The sequence below is a fragment of the Dama dama genome, chromosome 30 (assembly GCF_033118175.1).
Source record: "Dama dama isolate Ldn47 chromosome 30, ASM3311817v1, whole genome shotgun sequence".
NCBI classification, from domain to species: domain Eukaryota; kingdom Metazoa; phylum Chordata; class Mammalia; order Artiodactyla; family Cervidae; genus Dama; species Dama dama.
This window is the reverse complement of record NC_083710.1, coordinates 78,604,352-78,627,906: the sequence shown is the minus strand read 5'-3', so window position 1 is coordinate 78,627,906 and position 23,555 is coordinate 78,604,352. Positions and strand designations below refer to the sequence as shown.

The 23,555-nt window shown below is 45.3% G+C and overlaps 1 protein-coding gene across 3 annotated transcripts in view; it reads right to left on the bottom strand.

Moving 5' to 3' along the window:
- Positions 1 to 23,555, bottom strand: part of FARP1 (FERM, ARH/RhoGEF and pleckstrin domain protein 1) — a 303,524-nt gene that overhangs the window by 43,325 nt on the left and 236,644 nt on the right. For all 3 annotated transcript variants that reach the window (XM_061133571.1, XM_061133572.1, XM_061133573.1), the window contains exons 7-13: positions 22,277 to 22,391; positions 21,262 to 21,409; positions 18,313 to 18,408; positions 16,213 to 16,376; positions 15,290 to 15,358; positions 12,627 to 12,702; positions 11,251 to 11,503 (exon numbers count right to left, since the gene is read on the bottom strand). In XM_061133571.1, the coding sequence (XP_060989554.1) occupies positions 11,251 to 11,503; positions 12,627 to 12,702; positions 15,290 to 15,358; positions 16,213 to 16,376; positions 18,313 to 18,408; positions 21,262 to 21,409; positions 22,277 to 22,391 (921 nt within the window). The remainder of the gene's footprint in view (positions 1 to 11,250; positions 11,504 to 12,626; positions 12,703 to 15,289; positions 15,359 to 16,212; positions 16,377 to 18,312; positions 18,409 to 21,261; positions 21,410 to 22,276; positions 22,392 to 23,555) is intronic.

The window sequence follows — 23,555 nt, the reverse complement described above, 5'->3', positions numbered from 1 at the left end:
TCCTCCTCTTGCAAGAGAAACTCCTCAAGGCTTTGCAAATTCAAGGATGACAGGGTTGCAAACACAAGCAGGTAGGCTCATTTACCATTCAGCAGCCAGTGGAATATGTAGACGGGAGTAATTAGTAGAATTTGGCAGCCTGATGAGTAATTAAAATTCTCTTTCAACTATGAGCCAGTGTGTGGCAAGGGTCTGTACAAGCTCATGCCCACAAGGGGCCTGCCCTTGGTCCAGTGTGAGGAGCTGGGACCCAACGTCAATGTCTGAGGTCACCATTATCAGAGCTACATGTAACCAATTTTCACTGAAGTAGTCCATCTTATTAAAAAAAAAAAAAAAAAAAAGCAAGCAAACATGGTGGTGTTAGATAAAATGAGTTTGCCAGATTTCTGCAGCTTCATAAAGCCTGCTCTCATCACAGTCTGTCACGTGCCTTGAAGGCACGGCCCTGCACGCTGAGGAGAAGAGGACACTGGCATTCACTGCTACCTGCCCTGTGAACATATTAATGCCAGGGAATTGTATCATTTTCCTCCTTGACACAATGTTATACATCTCCTTCACTGACACAAAGGAACTTCTTTTAGCCAGGGGCTCTAGGTAAATAACAGGGGGGTGGGGGGTGTCATCTAAGAAAAGCACCTGGTTATTAAGGCAATGGGTAGAAAGAAGTATGAAGAGATTAGAAAAGGATCAGTTATACCTCGAAAATCTGGAAGCTTTTGATTTAAAAAAAAATTTTTTTTCTTATTTTTAGAAATCGCCCTGCATGTTTTTAGCATTCAGTTATATTTCTGGCTTATAACCTTCAGGTCCTTCACCTGTACCAGATAACTTCCTGACACCCTGCCCCTACCCTTCAGCTATATCCAGTGGGATGAATTTATGTCACTCCCAAGGACTAAACACACCTTCACCAACGTTACTCTTGAGGAAGGCATTTCTGGTAATTGCTTTCAAAAATCCTTTTACATGTACACATTCTCATGGCATGGACAATTATGGAACTTCAAATTAGCACTGTGATATTTATGGATTCCAGTTTATCACCCAGCCTGGAAAATGGCTTATCACTTTAATGTAAAATACATTCGTAATTCTTCTCTCTGGCTGCACGGGGAAGCTGGGTTTGCAGCCTCACCCACACTGGAGCGTCTCTCCATCAACTCTCCGGGAGGGGCACATAAACAGCAGGAACATAGTTTATGATCAACAAGCCAAACTCGTACCCTCCTTCCCCTACTGGGACAAGGCACAAGCTGCCAGATGACCGTCTTTAATAACTCTATTAAAGGCTTAAGAGCCAACTCACACAAGCCTGGGAAAAGAGAATTTTCTGTTTTTCAAGTCATAAAAAATGGCATTTTGAACACCTAGTTGTACCTGTCCTGTTTTAAATTAGCCAGTAAATTGGGAATCCTCGCTTTTAATTAGATAAGTGTTATTTTTTCTGTTAAGGAGCGAATCAGAAAACCTGTCAACTTTAAAAACAGTAATCCACAGGTTTGTGAAATACAAAAATGTCTGAGATTGAGCATCTTGATGAGAACAAGACCATTGATGGCTTTCGCAAGTCCTCTTTCCAAAATTTAGAGAGTATAATGATTAAAAAAAAATCCATGCAGGTTCCTCAGTATTTCCCCCCGAGTTACACATTTGGCAAGCTTCTAAATGTCATCCGTCCATCATTACTTGTCTTCTGTTACTTGGTTCTAAAATATAGGAGGTTGCATCTCTATGTACCCACAACGTGCTTCAAAGGCACATGTAGAAAATACATTACAGATGCAGGTTTTCATTTATTTTTAAAAAGGCTCTTTCTAAATCCACAATCTCCCTCTAAAAGAGAAGACAAACTCTCTCTGGAGACGGCTGCATTTGAAAGCCAGTTTTCAAAAAAAAAAAAAAAAAGTCAGTATTATATTCTGGCTAGTTTCCAGAACAAGCATGATTCATTCTAGTCTGATAACAAAGCTGGATCCCACCCCAATGGAATATGTGAGGGGGATAAAAAAGGGCTGACAGTATTTCATTGAAATTACAAGACTCCATAAGAAAAACCAGATTACAGGATTACCAATCATAGCAGGGTGGCCTTCTTCTTGACAGCTTAGGTTGTTGTGGGAAATGTACATGCTTCTTAGACCAAGTTCCTTGAAGAAAAGTTTTACAAGCAGCCAAACATCAGAGTTACTGTTCATCATGAAGCAATTCAGAAAAATAACAGTGATGCAAGTTGCAGAAAAATAAAGAGGAATGCTGCTAATGGGAGAATGTGGCGGTGGTGGGGGTCGCAGTGTCTGGGTTGGAGTACACGGTGCTTTGAACCAGTGAAAAACACCATCTTGTACTTAGAACAAAGCTTCGGCCATCAGTAGGAAAGAACAGTTACAATTGACAGTTTTTACAGCAAGATACCTGTTAGGTCAAGTACAACCCTCTTTCGGTTGAGACTGACAAGAGCTATGAATCCCGTGCATACACCGTGACATGAGTTTGGCCTTCCCTGCCTAAGGAATCAGCGAGCTCACTGCTACTGGAGAAACCGGCTACCATCCCCGAGGAATAAATCCATGCTTTAGTGAGGAACTGTGCTCAGCCGTGGCGAGAGGATGGAACCAGACAGTATCTGTGAGAGCCTGCATTCTGGGGAGACAGCAAACCATGACGCAAACAGCTCATTGGCCACAAGGCGCCAGCTAGGGCAGAGCCAGATAAAGTTCTCTCTGCATTTCTACCTGCCCGACTCCTTAACAAAACACACAGCTAAACTCTTATAAGCTATATCAAGTTTGCTGTTCCCTCTGGAACAGAGATGTGCGTGGGTGCTTAGATGCTCAGTTGTGTTTGACTCTCTGCGACCCCACGGGTTGTGGTCCACCAGGCTCCTCTGTCCATGAGATTCTTTTCCAGGCAAGAATACTGGAGTGGTTGCCATTTCCTCCTCCAAGGGATCTTCCAGACCCAGGGATCGAACCCATGTCTCGAGTCTCCTGCACTGCAGGCGGATTCTTTACCACTATCACCACCTGGGAAGCCTACTGGAATAGATGCGCCCATGGAACGATAGGAAGCCAAGCTTTTGGCTAGCTGTCCGAGCGCCCTTATGTAAGCTCCTTCACAGATGCTCTCTGTTTCCATGAGCCCTGCCGTGCCCCCCCGCCCCCACAGAGATCCTGCTCACTTCCAAAGGCCACCCCCAGCCCCACACAGTTTGAAATGCAGGCCTGGAGAAGATGAAGTCAGGAAAACAAAGTCCGTTCTGTCCACCTTCTATTTCCCCACCTTTAGTGAAATACAGTACCACCGAGCAAGACCGCTCAGGATGTCTCTGTGGTAAACTTGCTTAGTGAGCAGGATCACTGTATTCTAGAAGAAACAGGTATTCCAAGTACAAATTGGTATTCAGTCATGTAAAAAAAAAAAAAAAGATGTCAGACAGTGCTCCAACAATGCAGGGAACAGAAGGTACATGCTTTGAGGATAAAGACAGAACGTTGCGGGGGAAAAAAAAAAGCTTTTGTTTAGGTAGGTACATGCTGACCATCCAGGGCATACCATGGCATGACAGAAAAATGTTTTCTCAACTCGATTAAACAAATGACAAAAATGAGAATGAAGTCCCCAGCCTTGTCTATTGTAAAATTAATTTAGCATATTAGAAATTTTTAATAAAATATTAAATACACACACAGAGAGAACAGAAGGGAACTGGGTTAATAATAAAGGCCAAGCTTGTGAGATGGGGTTAGTTAGGTTTTCATGGCAACTTTCCAGGCACAAAGGAGGTGAGGGCAAGGGACTGAATCCACTGGCCATTCGGGTGTGAGTGTCGATGGCAGCAGGGGTGTGTCCTCACCTAGGGAAGGCCTATCTTTGGTCTTTCTAGAAACCACGGCAGTCAGAGTGACAAATGCTTTCTTACAAAGGAACTTCCAGGCCCAGGAAAAAACAACTGCTGGCCCAGTTTCATGAGCCAGAAAGGTCATGTGTGAAGATAACAGGTCCATCACAGGTTCCAAAATGACCCCTCTACTGTTTCCTATTTGAGAGGCAGTCAACCACCCCAATTTATAATAAAGCGGAAGCATTGCTTCCAAACTCTCAAACTAACACCTCTACCTCTTACTCAAATGTAGTTAATTCCCGTTCGATGCTTTTTTACCACATACACACACACATCACACACACACACTGATCCTCGCTCTCTCCTTACTATTCTTGGTTTACGTTGCATTCGGCAGTGGTTTCTAACTACTACTCTTCAATAGCCTGAAGTCTTTGCACTTGGCCCCTAGCAGCAAGCTCACGCAATTCCTAGGACCATTTCCATGGATACGTCAACAGTATCTGCCTAGGAGCTAGCTAACCTTCCACACCGGCTCTCAGCTACACCCTTAGATCAGATAACCCATGTCAACTGCTATGAGATTTTAATCCTCCCTACTTTCAAATATAAAACCACTCCAAGACATATCAGGGTAACCTGATCTAGCACCCACACCAAGATGCCAAGGAGCTGTCTTCTACTGGAAGTTATAACCAAATACCAGAGGCCAAGAAGGCTGCCAAAGACTGTTTGCAAGGCTAAGCTGTGATGTCTGCATTGTTTAGTCCATCCACACGGAAATGATCCTGAACAAATCAGGGTCTCTTTGATTTTTAAAGCTTTTAGGAAAAGAAGATTTTCTCCTTCTACACCAGGTTCCACCAGGGTTTTAACTGCTTTCATTAGACAAGAAAAAAAAAAGTTCCCCATGCTGGAGGTTTCGTCTATGTTTTCCGAAGTGATGTGTGGTGAATTTTATGAAGCAAGACCTTTTTTGTTTCCACAAGACTCAACTCCTCTCAGATATAGCTACGACATATAAATCAGCATTTGCAACTTTCATTCATAGAGGAAATACTCAAAATCCCTACATTCCCCAGGAAACAGTAATAGTCCTTTTCCAAGTATGTGTCCAAACAGGTGGAAATCAGGCCACTTTTGATCTTTGATGTCTACAATACTAGGCCAAATCATCATGGGTATTTTTGCTTTTCATAATGATGATTATTTTTTTATTTTTAAAAAGGCTGCCACATTAACTGGCATGCTTATTTTGATCCAAAAGTCATGGCTTCAATTTAAAAACCAGCAAGCGGCATTAGAGGTATACACGGTGTACACTAGAGACCCGATTTCCCTGTATTACATTTCACTTAACTAAACAGAAACAGATGGAATTAGACTGACAAGGAAAACACAGCACCAGTGAATTCTTTAAATGTCGCCAGAGTCAAGTTCTTTATCACTTCCTTCTTATAGAAGTTCATCCACTAGTACCTTTCTTTCCATAGATTCTTATGAGCTTGGCTAACATGGCTGACTGTAAAACTCATCTGAGAGCTATTAGCAATGGTTTATTTCAAAATGTCCACCTCTTCCAGGTTAAAAGAAACTTACTCTATTGCAGAGGTTGCACTGAAAGATTCTTCTGCAGTTTGATTTGTAAAATCTGCAGCAAGAGAGCAGACCCTTGGACAATGCTGCAGGGGTCAGGGGTGCAGACCCTCTGAACAGTAGAAAATTCACATGTTAACTTGGAATCAGCCCTCTGTGTTATATATTTACACTTCCACATCTGCAGCTTCAACTAACTTTGGATTGGGTAGTAGTATTTACTACTGAAAAAATATTCAAGCTTAAGTGGACCTGCATTATTCAAATCCCTGTTGTTCTTCTAAAGTCAACTGGAGCTTCATCCCCATGAAACTAGAGGAAGGCCAGCCTTAGAGTCATTAAGCTCTTCAAAGGATGAATGTTTATAGAGTACAAAGGAGAAGATGGAAAACAAAAGAGCCTTTCTTGGGGAAGCAACTCAAGAGAGCTCTTTAAATTCTGTTTAATAAAAATAAGGACTCAGACAAAGAAGAGTGATCAAAAAAGAAGCAAATAAACTCAAACCTAATGAGGAGGAGGACCCCACATTTCTTAATTGAAGGCTGGGCCTACCTGTGGTCCAATTACTCACTAACCTTCAATTGCACCAAACCCATGAATATTCATTGGAAGGGCTGATGCTGAAGCTCCAATAGTTTGGCCTCCTGATGTGAAGAGCCAACTCAGTGGAAAAGACCCTGATGCTGGGAAAGGTTGGGGGCAAGACGGGAAGGCAGTGACAGAGGATGAGATGGTTGGATGGTATCACCAACTCAATGGACATGAGTGTGAGCAAGCTCCAGGAGGTAGTGAAGGACAGGGAAGCCTGGTGTGCCGCGGTCCATGGGGGTCACAAAGAGTCAGACACGACAGAGCGGCTCAACAGGGGCAACATACTGTGCTGAAGTAGGGAAGAGCATTTTTAGTGGAAAAAGCTGATTAAAAACATAGGAACACCGATTAAAGATGTGAAAAAGGGAAGCTGATATACATGTTCACCAGTTTAAACAAAATTTAAAGTGGCATCTTAATATTTTAATTCTTTCTTCTTTTAGGAACTGCTTGACAACACAGCCAAACTGATTCAAGAGCTAAGATGCAAGTAGGGTTTCTGATTCAATTAGCTAAGATGCAAGTGGGGTTTCTGATTCAATTGTGGAGAGGCTGGGTTTCATATACTTGGTGGACATTTCAAGAGGCTCATCCTATATTTTGGTTTTGCAGGCCTAGCCTTAAAAAAAGAAGAAAAAAAAACATTGCTTGGTTTGAATCTTCAAAGCAGTTCTGAAGACTCAAGTGGGAATTATTCACATTGTAAGTGCGGGCCACAGCAGCACAACTTGGTGAAATAAATCCGTGAGAAGTTTCCAAATATGAATCACATATGCGGGGAAGAATCCGGCCCACAGACATTCCTTAATTAAATGCCTGTCTAATAAAATGTTGTCAATGGCATACAGATGATTGGTAAAGGAGCCAGGGCAACTGGTTGTTGAGTTCTGGAACTCATTAAGTGCATTTCTTTATGCTGTGGGAATTTCTTGCATTTTTATCTTGCCCCGAATGAACAACAACAAAGTACTGCAAATAGGTCTCTAATTTACATATTTTGAAATATTACTGAGCGAAAGATATTAATGCAGGGAGGCCATGGAGTAGCCCTGAGTGGCTTGAACATTTCTGCTTCTCTATCTGGCTTGTTTTCCATCCGAGGCCTTAAGAAGACATCATTGCACACAGCAGCCACGACGTGAAGACCTGGCTTCCTTGCTGATGCAAGCAACCCCCTCCACTAGCTACGAAAAACTGGTGGACAGGTCGTGGGAAACCCTTTGGAAATCTGAAAGAATTCACAGGTCTCTCATCTCTGCTGCCCATTCTGTTTCTACTCAAGCCTATCTCTGATCTTCCAGCACTTAGTTCAACTTCATGGATGTGTCTGCCCTTCTCAGACCACACAGGGAGATCGCAAAGGCCAGGGAAGGGCTTGGGGACCAGTCTCGCTGCAGGCAGTGAGCACGGAAGGTGGGAGGGTGGAGGCTGTTGGCTTTCCCGGACAACCTCACCTCAGTGAACTGGCTCACAGAATGCTTAGGCTGACTCCCCCAGCAGTGCAGGCAAGCTCTCCCAGAGGCAACAAGTGAATATTCTGAGCACTTCAGAACACGTGGCTTTTGAACCAACTCTACCCCCTCCCCTGTGCCCCTCCTTTCCTGTCAGCACTGTGAACCACACCAAAATTGCCACTCTCACAAAGACTGGCTGAGACGTGGAAACTGAGTTGCTTGGCTGGTAGAAAACAAACCTGCGAAAAACTTTCCCAGTGGCCCTGAAAGTGCAAAATCTTGTCAAGATAGAACTGGGTACACCACTGTTGAGCAGTCGCTTTTGAAAACACTTTAGATAAAAGGCCACTTCTTCAGGTCAAAGCAAAACAAAATAATTACTGGAATATGTTCTGCTTTGGGATTTACATCTGATGATTCACATTCTAAGCTGGGTAAGTTCATACCTTTCGCTCCTCCATATTGCATGATCAGACTGCTATGTAATAAGAGGTGAAAACAAAACTCATTTGAGCAAACCACCTTCACAAATAAACCACAGATCCCAAATGTGACTCTGTTTAACTCACATTTGACTACTTTTTATATAGCAAGTTGACATCTTTTTCTAAGTTCAAAACAGGAAAAGCAATTTGGGATATAAACTGCAAAAATCCCACAAAACAAAATGCAGAAGTTCATCTTACCTACTATGGACTCTTAACAACCTAAGCCTACAAGATTCCTAGTCTCCATGATTTTAATTATTAATCCACATGAGAATGTAAAAAAAAAAAAAAAATACTGAATCCCAAAGTTCCTAGTACATTAAGATGCCACAGAGAGTAAAATGCTGAAGTCCAGAGGCCAAGGCTCTGGTTTTAGCTTTGTCATGCAATAGCTATAAGACAACATGAAGTCTCTTACCTTCATCAGAACAAGGTTTCTCAACAATAAATGAAGGTTTAACCTAGGTGACCTCTAAGGTCTCTTCTGGTTTTAAAATTCTGCGACTCTATTAAATATGTAAATCTAAAGCAAGACATGAAGAGACTACTTCAATGAACATCTTTCAAGCTATCCAGTAAGCAATTTGATTCATCAATCATGCACTGAATCAAATGACTAGAAAGATAAAGCCAAAGTGTGTATAAAAATGGATTAAGTTTTCAGAATCTTTAAAACCAATGTCTTGACATTCATGTGGACAGACAGTCACGTGTGAACCACAGGATCTGTCAATATTTTTGCTTGTTCAACACTGCTGCCAAATTCTACTCGGTTTCCTAAACACGCTTAGTTAGCTCTTCCTCATGACAAAGCCACATGATGAGTTTTTATAAGGCCACTGGCAAGGCGACACCCCAGGGATGGATCACTGTTACAACTCTTCCCAATAGTTTTGTAGTTACTTAGGATCTAAAATTTTTGTTCTACAATTTATCTGAAAAAAAAAAAAGTACCAAAGACTAAAAAGTACCAAACAGCAGGCAAAGTACCAAAATACCAAAAAAAATTTCATTTGTAATGCTTTTATCATTCAGCAAGCAAGCCAACATTTCAGCTAACACCTTCATCACATTCCACTAGGTTCTAGAAGGCAACAGCATCTGGCCGAGAGACGACTCTGGCCTAGCAGAGCCATCTGGAGAGCCCAAGAAGCACTCCAGACCAGTTATATCTCAATTTCTAGGGTCAGGGCTCAGGCAACAACCATTTAAAAAATGTCCCAGGTGATTCCAATGTGCCACTAAGGCCGAGAAGCAATGCAAGTTCAAACCACCTACCATCTGAAATGCAGGTATACTGGGTGGAAGGCACTAGTATAGGTGGGAAGATTTAAAAAGAAGCCAAACCTCTCACTACTTCCACTTTCTTTTTTCCTGCACAGAGAACAGCTGGAAGTCACTGATCCGGGGAGAAGACACTGTTCCTGAGAGTGTAAATGTTCAGAACATGCATAAACATCAACCAAAGGCCATGAGACTGGGAAACAGTTCTTCTCAGCAGAGTGCACTATTCAAAGGCAGGCACTGAGTTTGGTAGCTTCCTGACAACAACAGCATGCAGTCTTCAAGCGCTCACTTTCTCCTGCGTCATCACTCCAAAGCATCTCTGTGCTTCACCAAGAGGTTCTGACAGCCAGAGTTACAGCTCCTTCAAGCATCACCAACATTTGACTTATGGAAGCAAACCCAAACCAAACCAGCAATCCCATGCCAAATGTAGTTCACGAGGATTTATATCATTTCATAGGAAGTCTGCAAAGAGGAGAAAGAATTCCACATGCTTCCGATTTAAATATTCATTAGTCTTCACTAAGATTTCAACCACGCTTCATCTCAACAAGCAACCAACTTACACTGGGCCTTGAATTTTGTCAATTCCTCACTTTATGAAGCATAGCAAAGCAGTCCTCCTTTTAAAGAAGGGGTTTCCAAGTTAAGCCTGAACCTTTCCTGGGACCTCAGTGACACTTTAGTCCCAATACTCAACCAAATGGGAGGATGATCTGTATATGATTGAACATACGAAGAAAATTTCCAGGTAAATACAACACACTATACACAAGATCAGATTCATAATAGTATTTCTTCCTTGCCTTCAACCAGAAAGAGGAACAAGCTCTTGGTATGACCAGAGAAACTTGTCATGATACGTGACGTTTTGTTAGTCTGAAAGATTTGAGAAGTCAGGCATGGGCTATCCAAACCTGTCTGCCCAAAACTCCCTATGACAAATGTCAATTACAAATTAACAAGCCGCTAGGACTCATCCTCTCCAGGGAAACCCTCAACTGGCGAGGCCAGGTTCCCAACCTTTGAGGACTGGCCCTCTTGTCTCCTCATTCATCCTCCTCTCTCTCCTGGTTCAGAGGCAGGCTACCGAAGGACTTCTTTGTCCTCACCCTGGAGGGGGAGCTCAGCACGGCTGGATTGCCGAACACCAGGGGCTGGCTCAGAGGGTTCACCATATCAGAGTCTGAATCACTGGACTCGCTACCACTGCTGGTGGAGCCCTCGGTCATCTGCAGAGGTGCCTTGCCAGCGGTACCTGCTGACGGCACCATCCTTGAGGTTGGACCCATGAGAGGTGTACCATTAGCCAGCATTCTACCTCGTGAACCAGCCAGGCCTCCCTTTCCAAGGCCATGAGGCATATCCATTGCCTCTGGGGTTGAGGCTACCTGGCTAAGAATGAGTGGATCTGTCTCTGACTTGTTATATCTCAGATTCCTTAAGTATGGCCTTTGTGAGCCGGGGGAACCGTTTTCACAACGGGGTTCCTGGCTTGGGAAACTCTCTCCTCCCACGCCTCTCTCTCTGCGGTCATATGTGTTCTCAGAAACATAGCCCTGAGACCCGGTCCTGTCCCAGCTCAGACTTGGACTTGAACTCCTGCTGCTGGGAGACAAGGGAGCGGCCAGGGGGCTGTGACCGCCTGAACCCCTGAACATCTCGTCTATCAGAGAGCTGTGTCGTGGGAGTCTGGGGCTCCCACTCAGATCGAAGCTGAGGTCTGCCGAGTCATCGTCAAGGAATTCTCTGGAAGGGGGCCGGGAGGACTTGGCAGGGTGAGGGGCAGCCCGGGGCCTAGGCTCTATTCGCCTCTCATCATCCCTGGACGGCAGATAAACGCCACTGGTCACGTCAGCCTCATAGTTGTCATTTGTTTGGGACCGGGACGCGTGCTCCCTGAGCAGGTCGGATTCACTGTCTACGTCACTGCAGTCAATGAAAGGAATGGACGCGCTGCTGCCTCGGGCAGCCTCGGATGCTGGACCTGTGCTTGGCTGCGGGGGCCGCGGCCTACTCTGCTGGGGCCTGTCCTTAACGAGCTCCTCGTCCTCCTCCGCCGCCGCCCCGCTGGCCCCGTCTCCCTTCGCGCTCCCGGCCGGGCTCCTGGACGGGCCGGGGCCGCGCTGCCGCTCGGCGTCCTCGGCCAACGCCGCGGTCACGTCCGCGCCCTGCGGGCAGCTCTGGCCGCCTGGGGGTTCCGAGCCTTCTCCGAGGGTCAGGCTGACACTCTGCTGAGCCTGGGGGAAGAAGCGGGGCGGGGAAGGCGGGGTGAGAGAAAGGGATGGGGGTTGATAGAAAAGGGAGCCGTTAGACCCCAGCGCAGAGAGAGAGCGCGCAAGACGCGGCGTCTAACTGAATAGCAGAGCCTTGCGCATCAAGTGGCCAAGGAGTGCTGAGAAAAGCCTGCCCTCCGCTCTTGGAACGAAGCGCCCTGGCACTAAGCGGGCCCTCCCAGGGGTGTCTCGCCAGGTTCCAGAATGTTCTTTCAGGGTCCCCGGCAGCCCAAGTGAGGCAGGGCCTTGGCCATTCCAGGACCCGGGGTCTCCTCTTGGGTCTCCCGCGTTTTCTTTGGAACCAGAGCGCCCATCTCGCCCACAGGGGGCTTCCCGAGGTGGTGTGGGGGCAGGGGGTGGAGGAAAAGGCACCCCCGCCTCCCCAGGGCCCCCGAAAGCCAGTTGACACGGATTTCAGACAAATGACAGAAACCGCCTTTGTTTCGATGCCCAAGGGTAGGAGTGGGCTGGGCACGGCTCTCTTTGGAGTTACACAATGAAATCGCCTTCATGTTCTTCCCCAACAAAGCTCTTATTCTCCTGTAGAGAAAACCCTGAGAGCACACCCAGAGACCAGCTCCGGGGCAAACGCGCTCTGGCCACCCTCAGAGCAAGAGTGATAATGGGTTCGGCTGCCAACTGCGGGCGCTGCCCTGTAACGCGCGAGCCCTGGGAACTGGCGGTCCGGTCCTCTGCCAGCGCGAGGTTCTGACCTTGGCACCGAAGGGGAAGCTACACCCATCCCTCGAGACCTAGGTTCCTGACGCCCGGCCACAGCTGGAGGAGGAGGGTGGGCTTGGCTCTGGAGGGGGGGGGGCCCAAGCCCTAGGCTGAGCTCAGGCCAACAGAGGAACATCCTTGGGGGCAAGGGCGTGGGAGGGAGAGGGGCAGGGATACAGGCCCGGGTCTAGGAGCCCAGGCTTCCGAGGTGAGGAGCGCAGAGCCTGAGTCTTGTCAGGGTTGGAGCACAGAGCTCGACTCTCCAGAAAACACCCCTGAAGGGTGAAGGACGAAAAACTCAAAAGCAGACCCGGCCCTCAGCAGAGGATGGCAAACAGCTATGAGAGCGGCTGACACCATCACTAACTTGTTTCGGCACTTCTGAATTTGGCTCTGACGGCTGTGTAGCAAGGCTTCTGATGGAATGGATCTTGCTGTGTTTCCTGGGAGAAATCACACAAGACAGACCAAGTTAGATGACTTGTGTTCTTTTGTTGTTGTTGATTAAAAAAAAAAAACCAAACAGCACGAGGTACTCACTCAGTAGGGAAGGCACCTAAAGTAGTCTAGATAAATCCCTGGAGATAGGCCCAGTCACCCCTTATGCCACACTTGTAGGACCCAGGGGTTGCTTCAACCTTGAGTTAATTCTCAGCATCCCTAGCTTCCGCTGCATTGGTCCGGCTGGTTGGGAGCACCATTCACTCTCTAGTTACGGGAAATGTCGCCGGAAGGGAGAAGGTAGCTAGACTTGCAAAAGCTCTGAATTGCAAGTGAAAGTGTGGCAATACGAAATCAGTTTGTGTGCTCTGGGTAATGATCTTCTAGATCAGTTCTGTAATAGAGGCCACTGGCACTAATTGGCTGACTCCTTCACAGCCCTCGGTTCAGAGAAAAGGCCCTGCCCCAGGAATGAATTTATAGACTCCACAGCAGAAGAAGCCGGATTTCAGTGCTACCAACACCTCCCCTTTAATCTGTTCTTTCCCTTAGCGTGTGTTGGGCCCCACCTTCCCAGGGAGCAAGCATTAGAAATTTTTAAGGCATTCACACATGTGTGCTAAGCCACTCAGTTATGTCTGACTCTGCGACTCCATGGACTGTAGCCCACCAGGCTCCTCTGTCCTTGGGATTCTCCAGGCAAGGATACTGGAGTGGGTTGTCATTTCCTTCTCCAGGGGATCTTTCCAAAGCAGGGATTGAACCCAAGTCTCTTATGTCGCCTGCATTGGCAGGTGGGTTCTTTACCACTAGTGCCACCTAGGAAGCCCATTCACACACATGAAACAAGAGAGATTAAATTCCAATGTCTATCCAGTTTTTCTTTAAAATACTCCAAAGTAACACACCAAAGCTCTGGAGCACCCATATTGTGAGTCAGAGAGAGCAGGGCCCCTTCTCATATGATCCCCAAAAGACTAATTTAAATCATTTGAAAAAATGATGGGGTTTGTTACATCTAGATAAACAGGCAAATAACCTTCTAAACATTACGTCTCTGGATATGGGGAGGGAGAAACAAGCCCAGCTCTGAATCACAACAAATATACAAGGATGGTCACAGCAGCGTGTTTGTTTCCGCCAAACAAAACACCCAACAACCTGAGTGTTTGTCAACAGGGAATCAGATAAATTAAAAATAATACTTTCATGATACCATAAAATGATGAACCCAGATCTCAAACTCAGGGTAGGGTTTAAGGAGCAAGATGCACAATTATGTACAATGTAATACTGCTTATACAAATGAAAAAGGACATCCCCAGGGCAATTCTGCCTATTCTCTTGGGTGCATGAATATTTCTATTAGAAGTAACATGAATCAGGTATTTTGCCTCTGGGGAGGGGAGGAGGGACATAATGAAGGCTGTTGGTTAAAGGGGGTTTTTCACTACATCCATAACCACAACAGCTACGAATAAAAGAGGAAATAAAACCCGAGGAACAAAATATTAAAAACGTTACTAATTCTAAGTAGTAGGACCATGCGTGCTTGCTGTATTCTCTGTGCTTTATTATACTTTTTAAATGTATTCAAGTGAAAAAATAAAAACACTTGTAATTCTCCAGGTAGGAACACTGGAGTGGGTAGCCATTCCCTTTCTCCAGGGGATCTTTCAGATCCAGGGATTGAACCCAGGTCTCCTGCGTTGCAGGCAGATTCTTTACTGTCTGAGCCACCAGGAAAGCTCTGTTACTAAATAGTCCTTGGTAAACCAGCATTTCACCCCTTAAACCTTTTCTTTTAGTCCCTTTAGGCAGAACAATGCTGAAGGGCAATGGGCTCTGGAGCTGGGTGACCAGGGCTCACTCACCAGCTCTGAGACCTGGGCGAATTACTCAGTATCTTTGAGCTAATGTGTCTCAGTCTTTAAAAAGGGGAGAAAAGAGCACCAACCTCACAGAGAGGGTATAAAGACTCCATGAGTTCATACGTCTAGGGCACTTGGGAAAGGCCTGGCACATAACAAGAGCTACCAGCACACAATGATAATTGTGAGCTAACAATTATTAAGAGCTAACAACAATAATAAATCCTGTTTCTCTTCAATCAAACTTCGAGTTAAAAAGTTTATAGAACTCTACTCAGTACAGTACTCTGTAATGACCTGCAATGTAGATTCTATGGGAGTAGGATACAAAAAGAGGGGATATATGTATAACTGGATCACTTTGCTGTACATCGGAAACTAACACAACATTGTAAACAACAATACTTCCAATAAGAATGAATTAAATAAATAAATAATAAAATTAAAGCAAAGGGGTTGCAACTTTTCCAATTAAAAAAGATTTCATAGAAATACTGTCAGCTCAAATCCCTGAATATCTAAGGACTCAAGGGTGAGTAGGTTTTCACAGCGCTGTATCCCCTCCGTAAGCTTCTGTTCCTCCTCCATCCCTGCCCCCTGCCCCTCACCCTGGAGTGAGGGTCTGCAGCTCTTCTTAACACTGGTCAGGCAGGGCCGACCCGCGGCCCACCGAGAACGACTCCTATCAAATCAGAAGCAGCACTGACGTTTCTCTTACCTTTCAAACTGCACTTTCTTATGTCCGCCTTCTTTAACATAGTCGAGAACCTGCTTCTGAGTCCGACCACTACAACGAAGACCGCGGGCGGGAAGGGAGAAGACAGCAAGGCGTTCTCAGGTCACACTCGGCCCAGCCCTCCGCCACCTCTGCCTCCCCTCCTCCCGTAAGCAGTCCCAGGAGAACCTGTGCTCTGCTGTCCCCTCTCCCTCCCGATACATCCCTTAAAAATATAACAGAAAAAAAGTCCGACCACCCAACAATTCTGTGTTTGGCTATGAAGCAACCATCCCAAGAGCCTGTATACTTCACGAAAGCGGGATAGTCCTAGTCACTGTACACGCCAATGCCTAGGATGGCATCTGACATGCAGTAGACACTCAAAGATCTGCTGAAAGACTGAGAGAGAAACTGAACCAATGATGGGCAAGTCTACACAGCCTTTGGTGAAGATACAGCAAAATTTTTTTTAAGTTGCCTTTTTTTTTCATGTGGACCATTTTTAAAGTCTTTATTGAATTTGTTACAATATTGCTTGTGTTTTATGTTTTAGTATTTTGGCTAGTGAGGCATTTGGGATCTTAGCCCCCAGATCAGGAATCCACACCCACTGCATTAGAAGGTGAAGTCTCAACCACTGGACCGCCAGGGAATTTCCTCTAGAGTGAATGTTAACAAGGCATGTTCGCCTCTACCTAGAAAGGGAATTCTTTGTGCACGAGAGAGTTCCACTGGGAGCTGACCATGGCTGGGTAGACAGCCTCGTGGCTATCTAAGATTCAAATAGAACACAAGGATCTACCGGGAGCCTTCTAGGATGACCAAGCAAACACCCTATCTGCCAAGTCGTCTCGGAAGATAACTTGAAAGTCTTGGGGAAATGAATCCATGATAAACGTGGAGATGGAAAGCATAACCCTTACCTGAACCGAAATGATGACCCTCGGCTAAAGAGAACGGGCTTGGGCTTTGGCTTGGGCTCTTCAAAAAGTCTAAAAAAAGCATGATGTTCAACACAGATTTTCCAGAAGGACTTGCAAAAATCCCGACTGGCCATTAGGAATTCCAAGGTATCCTGGTACGAGCTCTAAAAAGAGAAGAGAGCATCGTGGGTTTTGCCATTCCCACAGACGTTCAGTTGAAAAACAGAAAAGGGGGCAGAAAACAAATCTGTCCCATAAAGTTTCAGCGGTGTATTTCAAATGGCATGACCATAAATCCACATACTGAGTAAAATACAGGTGTTCCTTATGATGCCATATTGTCATCTTTCAACCATTTTCTTCCCCACTTAATTCCTCAGAGGAACAAACAAAAAATGGGACACTCGGCAGAAATCATAATGTGCCCTTTGACTGAATTCATAAACAAATTCTGTTGACTTGGCTTACATTTCCTTCTTTAAAAAAACCCCAAGTACTGAAATTCCTTTTATGCCTCCTTAAAAGAATCGAAACAGTTTTTCTTTCCATTCTCTCTCTCACGGTTCATGCCAACTTTGAATATTGCGCTTAAGCCTTTCCTGCACTAAACAGCATAGAATCCCAGCCTCCAGGTGGCCCCAGGGACTGTATAGGAAATGAACATTTTTTTTTTTTTTCTGGAGCACAAGAGTATCAGTCAAGGCTGAAAAACTCATGTCCTTTGATTTGAGAAAGGGGATATGGTAATTTTCTGCTCCTAGACTGAATGCTCCCAATTTAAGTGGCCAGCTTATGTAAACAAAGGTTACCACAGTCCTTAACATTCCCAGCAGTCCCAGCTATTTTGGGGAAATCTCACAGCTCTATTTCAACTTACAGACAAGTCAGGCTGCAGGACACAGTCTTTTGGACTCAAAACACATTTTCTCATACAAAACAACATCCAAGGGTGCCTGCTTCCCAGGGCAGGTCATAAAAACCCAGTTCATCCATACTTTTTCCAAACTACTATAAGCCTTCTTGTTGTTCAGTCGTTCAGTCACGTCCAACTCTTTGCAACCCCCATGGACTGCAGCATGCCAGGCTTCCCTGTCATTCACTATCTCCCAGAGTCTGCTCAAACTCATGTCCATTGAGTCAATGATGTCATCCAAATACCTCATCCTCTGTTGACCCCTCCTCCTCCTGCCCTCAATCTTTCCCAGCATCAGGGTCTTTTCAAATGAGTCAGCTCTTCGCATCAGGTGGCCAAAGTATTGGAGTTTCAGTTTCAACATCAGTCCTTCCAATGAACACCCAGGACTGATCTCCTTTAGGATGGACTGGTTGGATCTCCTTGCAGTCCAAGGGACTCTCAAGAGTCTTCTCCAACACCACAGTTCAAAAGCATCAATTCTTCAGCGCTCAGCTTTCTTTATAGTCCAACTCTCACATCCATACATGACCACTGGAAAAACCATAGCCTTGACTAGACGAACCTTTGCTGTCCAAGGGACTATAAGCCTAGACTGCTATTTATAATCTTTTTCCTCCCATGGGAATACAGTACTCCAGTTCTGGTTGGGGATATCAGTGCTCTATCCTCACCTCCTCCATCCCTATTTATGGTGGAAGGAGAAGATGTTTTCTTCCTTCTTTGACCCAGGGCCACGTGAGTGACATCTTTAGAGAGTCGGCGGGCAGCCTGTGCAGGAGGGGCTGGGTCAGCTCCTGAGAATGCACTGTCAGGGGTGGGGGGCCCCAGGATGGGCAGGGACAGGCCTGGAACACGGCAGAATGCTGAGCAGGATCTGGGGGTGGCCGAGGCTGGAGACACAGCGACTACAGAGCAGGGTTGGGGCGGAGGGTGTGGGATGTGCACACATCTGCGCTCAGGGAAGTGACCCCTCCCAGGGACACATCCATGCCCTCTGTCTGCTGATGACAACTGTGCAGCGGCCCAGCCTTCAGACACACGGTACAGACCAGGAGACACCTGCAGGGCTGCTGGCCGCGGGGTCCACCTGCGCCCTAGTGAGACCCACTCCACCCCGAGGTGACTCAGGTTCACTTGAGGAACATCAAGTCCTGTCCCCACGGAGGTTCCTGAGAGGCACTTACGTTCACATCCGGGCGGAGCTTGATGAGAAAGCGCTTCCTCTTGAAGCTCAGCTTCCGCACCTTTGCCCAGTTGAAGGCGTTGATCTTCGTAAAACCCTGAGAAGAGAGGCATCAGCTGGTGAGCCGGGAACTGCACGATCAGCAACACGGGAGCTGGTCTGCTTTGCTCCCGGGGATCAGAAGGGAGGGCTGATGTGACTGTTCGTAAGAATGCCTCCTGCTGAATTCCAGGGTTCTGTGGCTGTGAGTGATACCTGCTCCCTTCCTAGATTCCTTGTTTCGCACTAACTCTATGGTCTGACTTTCATACTTAAGTCTGCCTCCAGGGAGGGGAGAGGCTGGCCAAGCGGCTGATAAAGAGAAAGATAAATAAGAATAATAACCACGACAAGCGACCATCACTGAGCGAGGGCCAGGCACGGTCCCAAGTCCTTTACAGGGCTTTTCTTGTGAAACCTTACATGAAAGCCCAGGGAGCTGGGTTTATCTTCATTCTACCCATGTGGAAGTCGCAGCATGGCAAGATTTTAATTTGTTCTAAATCAGATGGTCCCTGCAGCAGAATGAGATTCCCAGGCATGTGCCTAAACCAGGAGCCACAGAAGCAACACAGCAGTTAGCAATCACACTTTGTCCACACTGCTCTGGCCCCTGGACCCGGTGGGCTTCCCACAGCATGGGACAGAGGAAGACCCCCGCCTCGGGGTGTCTCTGATACCAGAGAACAGTCTCTGGGAGGGATGCATGTATCCTTATCTTCCATTGCCAGGTGGGATGTGGGGGACCCACAGAAGGGAGCCTTCATATTCCAGCTCCCATCTGTCCCGTCCTCTCAGCTGAAATTAGAATTCCTTCAGCCTACTGGAACACCAGGACCATTTGTTTAAATTGGCTGGAATGAAGCAATTAGGCACTGGCAGGAAGATTAATTCCAAGACACGGTCCTTGTACATGATTACATTACTGAGCAGTTCTCCACATTTCAAGTGTCTCAAACACAATCAAAGCAAATTAATTCAATTGTGAGGTATGTCTTTCCCTGCTCCCCCCATCTTTAGAAATGTTAAAGGGTTTTAATTTTGAAATGGGATGCTAGGACTGACAACTACATTGTTTTACTGTCATTTTTTTTTTTCTCATCAGGGACTCCTAGATTATGTCTGTAGGTCAAGAACTGTTAGGGACAGTCACCTTCTCAAACGCCACACTGCTCTTAAAATACTGCTTCCTACTGTCTCAGAGGAGACCGACTTCAACTTCTCTTGGGACATGAATCTGTGGTGATTAGTGTCCACTGTAAACGTCTGAGGGCATCCCTGGTAGCTCAGTGGTAAAGAACCCACCTGCAGTGTGGGAAACCCAGGCTCAACCCCTGGGGTCAGGAAGATCCCCTGGAGAAGGGAATGGCTACCCACTCTAGTATTCTTGCCTGGAGAAGCTCATAGACAGAGGAGCCTGGCGGGCTACAGTCCACAGAGTTGCCAAGAGCCGGACACAACTGAGCAAATAACACACAGATGCAGATAAACATCTGACACAGAAGAGACAGAATCCCTGGTTATTTTGGTAAAATACAAAGGGGGAGATGGAACACAATCCAGCAGAGATCAAAAAAGTTTTAGGTCATGCATGAGTATACGCATTCGAAACAGGGTGAAATCTGACCCTACTTTATGAGACAAGGCAGATGCTTTCTTCATATCCCTTTGAAACCGAAGCACAGATTATCCACTCTTGTTTAAAAGAGAAGCCTTGAGGGATGCGTTGTCCAGCACAGGGAATCTAGCCAATATTTTCTAACAACTTTAAATGGAGTAAAATTTATAAAATATTCAATCACTGTGTTGTGCACCTGAAAGCAACGTAATACTGCAAATTGATCATAAAAAAAGAAAATTAAAAATTCTTCAATTAAAAAAAGTCTTGGGGAAAAGCTTTGAGGTGGTACATATGTTCCCTGTCTTGATTTCATAGGACATACAAGGTTAAGAACTTACCCATATTGAAGAGTGGCACGTTTTAAATGTTTGCATTTAATTGCATGTCAATAATACTTGAATGATATTATTAAGAAAAACAGATGCAGTCATCAATAACAGTACAGAAGCACTGTGATCAAGGCTGCATACACTTCAGGATGCAGAGTATTATGTCCGTTCATAAAACACAAGTAAGGGTCCAAGAACAGTATGTGTCTTGCTGCAAAATTACAGCAGGACATGGACACAACTTCTAGGAATTCATAAAACTGCTGTATCTTCTAAGTTAGGGAAATGTGAAACCACAAACAAGCTGACTTGGGTAAAATCCAAATCAAAAAAAAAAAAAAAAAACCCAACCCAAATTAGATTAAAAAAATCAGATGAATAACATGGGCAAGTGTGAAAAAGGTGCTTATTTTGTGGATCTGAAATCTCGATTCTATTCAACTATGTTCTAAGTTAGGTTCACAGAGAGATACAGAGAATCTGTGATCCTACACAGTCCAAGTGTTAAGTTACCTCGGTTTGTATCTGCTTCTTTGCAACTCTGCGCTGGAGCCTGCCAGGCTCCTCTTTCCATGAGATTATCCAGGAAAGAATACTGATTGGGTTGCCATGTCCTCCTCCCGGGAATCTTCCCAACCCAGGGATCAAACCCATGTCTCTTACATCGCCTGCACCGGCAGGGGGGTTCTTTACCACTTGGGAAGCCCACAAAGTCACTCAACACAAACAAATCTGCAAGCACGGGTTCCCCAAGCTGAGAAGGGCAACGGAAATACAATCTGTGAGTCTGAGGATGGAAAGAAACAGGAAACCCAGGAGCGAGGTTTGTCTGTTCCCTTCGTCACCTAAAAATAATCATTGGAGATCTCAGCCTGGACCACCCAACATGGAATCAGAGTTGAAGGGTCAACTCTTATCTCTCCATCACCAAGGGAACCGAGCTGGTTCTAAACGCTCTTACCTGAAACACTAGAATCCCCGTGTTGGCCACGGCCAGGTTGATCTTCGTGCCTTCCCGGTCCTTGGCCGGGTGCAATCGGATGCCGTACATCTCCAGTCTGCGGGCAATCTCTAGGAGCTGGAAATCCGATTCTGCTGGTGTTTGTCCACTGACAATACAAAAAAAATCAAGAGAAAGGCCAGGAGATTTGAACTCCCTGTGTCTATGAACTCAAGATTAAGCACCTTCTCCTGGCAAATAAAAAGGCGTTTCATCACTAACAATGGGGCTACCTGATCAGACGACACCCAGCCTCTAGTTCATTATAACTCAAAGTCAAGCCAGTGGAACAAAAGCTGTATTGCTTGTGTAACACAAAACCCCCAAAGTCTATCTCATACTCGGCCAGCTTTTTAGAATCTCAAAGAGTTTCCTTTAAGGTCATATGAAAGCAAAACACCATCATGCTGAAACAAGTTTCTAGTCACTTAACAATAGCCCTAAATTTGAAAAGTTCAAGGCAATACTCTATCAAAGGCAACACTCTATCAAAGGCAACTATCAACCAGGACTGGAGTGCTTTCCTTGAAACACAGTAACAAAAACAGAAGGCACAGAGAATAGTTGAAGATATTTTATTGATCAAAGGAAAGAAACCAAAATGGAGGTGGAACAAAGGTTCCCCATTTCCACACTATTCTTACATTGTCCCTAGTTCATGATGTCCCCTTCCTGATTTCCTGGTACTTGGGTCTTACACTCTTTCTCTTACTCAAAAGCACAGGGTCCTAAAATGCCAGTGTTACTCTCGTCTCACAAAAAAGCAAGGAAGGAGTCCAGGGGTTTGGTCTTGAGTGGGTAACCTGCATCTCTGAGAGTCCAGGATAAGTAACAACACTAACTAAGCCTCTGGGCCCTCCTCCCTCACTCTTTGCATATTTCTTCCCAATACTTACTCTGTGTGTGTGTACAGGTACTTAATGAATGTCGGAGGACAGAGAGAAACAGCTCAAAGGAAGCAACAAAGGAGACTTACATGTGGTTATGGTGAAATTCCACGATTTTGTCTTCTAGTGCATCTTGCTGAGGTATGTACTTATTTTTTGCTAAATGCTCTCTGTCCGACGCCTCATCAAAATCCCCAATCTCAGCTACAAAGAAAGGGAGAAAGAAAAACCAGCCACATATGATCACTACTTCACAGTTTGTTACATTCCCAGTGGACTGTTCCCCAGCAAGTAAACCGGAAAAAGTAGCCGAGAACATAAGGCGATCCCAGCTGGCGGGTATCATAAGGGCGAGATGTGAGAAACTGTGGACGGGGGGGGACAGATTTAACAGCTCTGCCAATGTAAGATGACAGTTCCCACTTTTTCTCATCTCTACTCGTCGGAAAGAACACTTCAGAATCATTCATCTTTGGCCATCCATGTTCCTTCCTCCCCACCCAACTAGGGGTTGTTTCTACTTTAGGCAGTAAATTCTAAACAAGAGGATCAAAACATTCTGACTTCTAAATAAGCCCCAGAATTTCAGGGCTTGACAAAAATCAACTTTGGAAATGCGCATATAACAATTAGTGCAAACCCTACATGCTTTATCATGTAGAGGAAAGATGATTGTAAATAGGGGTAAAAGTTGGAGAAGGAAATGGCAACCCACTCCAGTACTCTTGCCTGGAAAATCCCATGGACAGAGGAGCCTAGTAGGCTATAGTCCATGAGGTCGCAAAGAGTCAGACACGACTGAACGACTTCACTTTCACTTTAAGTAGCAGTATCTTTTCTTTCTCTTCTTGTTTCTCTATTTTTCCTAAGACTTCTAAAATAAATATGCTTTGTTTTTAACATCAAATGTTTAATAAACAATTATAAATTTTAAAAAAATAGGGGTAAAAGTACATAATGGGCTTCCCAGGTGGCTCAGTGGTAAAGAATTCACCTGCCAATGCAGGAGACATAAGAGATATGGATTTGATCCCTGGGTCAGGAAGATCTCCTGGAGAAGGAAATGGCAACCCATTCCCATGGGAAACTCTTACTGGGAAATCCCATGGACAGAGGAGCCTGGCAGGCCAGTCCATGGGGTCACAAAAGAGTTGGATGCAACAAAACAACAACAAAAGGTACCTAATCTAACTTGGTAAAAATATATGGCTCTGAAATTTTGTGTAGTCTTATTGTCAGAAATGACTCAAAAGACTGAAAATTATTACAAAATTTTCATCATCAAGAAAGGGGGTGTAACCTCATGTAACCCCAACACAGTCCCCTACGGCTCTAACCTGGAAAATTAAAGGATAGAGCTTTAAAGTA